This window comes from Olea europaea, unplaced genomic scaffold (assembly GCF_002742605.1).
Source record: "Olea europaea var. sylvestris unplaced genomic scaffold, O_europaea_v1 scaffold4410, whole genome shotgun sequence".
Taxonomy (NCBI): Eukaryota; Viridiplantae; Streptophyta; class Magnoliopsida; order Lamiales; family Oleaceae; genus Olea; species Olea europaea.
In genome coordinates this window covers 61,687-63,091 of record NW_019262718.1, presented here as the reverse complement: position 1 = coordinate 63,091, position 1,405 = coordinate 61,687, and the positions used below count along the sequence as shown (strand labels likewise).

Genomic DNA, 1,405 nt, shown 5'->3' with positions numbered 1-1,405 from the left:
ATACATTCGTGCATGACTGGAACTACAAAGAGCATGTGTCAGTAGACAGAATCTGAAAATAAAATATTTTAGATAATTTTAATGAATTACTCCAATCACTTTTATTCTTTCTGATGTTTTTAAATTATAACAAGGGGCAGTAATTAGCAATTTGAAGAGAAAATTACTTTTTTTAATAGGTAAAATAAGAATAAAGTGCATGAAAGAACGACTTTGATAAATTGTCAATCCAGGTTTCTTTCTCACAAAAATCATGTATAATACATGGAAGTATGTGTTGGATAATCAAGAAAATGAAACAAAGGTCCAGAAATCACGCATAAACAGGGAATATACCTGAGCTAAGGCCTGGTACCCCGCAAAAAAAGATCTCTTGATTATCTTCTCACCAGAAACCTTGTCCTTTGTGAATCCATGCACGTCGAGAAATCTTTTATACAATTGTCTCTGCAAATGAGATAGCTTTACGGCTATTACAAATACAGTTTTTGGAGGCAAATCCTTTTTGACAACGCTCATGTCCATCCTTTGAACAAATCCTTTTAACTGTTCATACAGAACATGGGATCTTTGATTCATTATCTTCACATCTTCTGCAGTAGAATTGGTATGCTGACCATTTTCTATTGGATTTTGGTAACTGCAATTCAGCACAACGATGATGAGGAAACATGAAAACAAAGGCTCAGGGACTATAAAAATAAAATGAATATAAGTTAAGAGCCTTGCCGATTTCTAAACTCATGGCTACTACCAAGAAATCCTTCCCTAACAAAATCAACCATCTGTATGATAAAATACAAGTTGGTGAGGATGGATGATAAGATACTGACTCTTAGATTCAAAATCAGATATATGTCAAGTCATACGCAATAGTATTCCATCAAATTGTTCTGAAGAGGCGATCCAGTCAATGCAATCCTTCTCTGACATTTCACTTGTTTCAACGCATGGGTAGTATCAGCTCTGGTGTTCTTGATCATATGGGCCTCGTCGCAGATGAGGATGTCAGGCCCATCCTGGAGAACACAATATTTTTATTTACGAAAGTTCAGCCAACCATGATAAAATGGAATTGGGAAATTACATTAGCCATACTAAATAAATGAGGAATGAATTCCTAAAAGAGGTTTTTTACTGAATTTATTCACTAAGAAATGATGTGCTACTGCAAAACCATACAAAATATCAGAAAAATTGTAGATAAAGCATGATGAGGATGAGATATTCTTTTGACCTTCCCTATTTTTATTGCAACGTACCAAATGCCAATACTGAACAATGAACAAACTCTTAAGACAAGGAATTAGAATTTTCTAGACTAAAGTGTTCATAAAGAAGTGAAAGAAGTCTAATGGAAGTCGTAGCAAACAAAATAGGATGGAGAAATAAGATAAAACAAATT

At 34.0% G+C, this 1,405-nt stretch overlaps 1 protein-coding gene across 1 annotated transcript; it reads right to left on the bottom strand.

Annotated features, from left to right (window-relative positions):
* Positions 1-270: 270 nt before the first annotated feature.
* Positions 271-1,042, bottom strand: LOC111387973 (protein CHROMATIN REMODELING 20-like). The gene is made up of 3 exons (XM_023012619.1): positions 870-1,042; positions 730-785; positions 271-640 (listed from the first exon to the last, which is right to left on the bottom strand). The coding sequence occupies exons 1-3, from the start codon at positions 981-983 to the stop codon at positions 286-288; spliced, it is 525 nt and encodes a 174-aa protein (XP_022868387.1). The 5' UTR covers positions 984-1,042; the 3' UTR covers positions 271-285.
* Between the last annotated feature and the right edge of the window lie 363 nt (positions 1,043-1,405).

Coding starts and splice junctions, on each gene's coding strand:
- LOC111387973 (XM_023012619.1), bottom strand. CDS start 983: ATGATCAAGAACACCAGAGCTGATACTACCCATGCGTTGAAACAAGTG. Junction 786..869: donor ATTTGATGGAATACTATTGC/GTATGACTTGAC, acceptor TTTATCATACAG/ATGGTTGATTTTGTTAGGGA. Junction 641..729: donor AGCCATGAGTTTAGAAATCG/GCAAGGCTCTTA, acceptor GCTGAATTGCAG/TTACCAAAATCCAATAGAAA.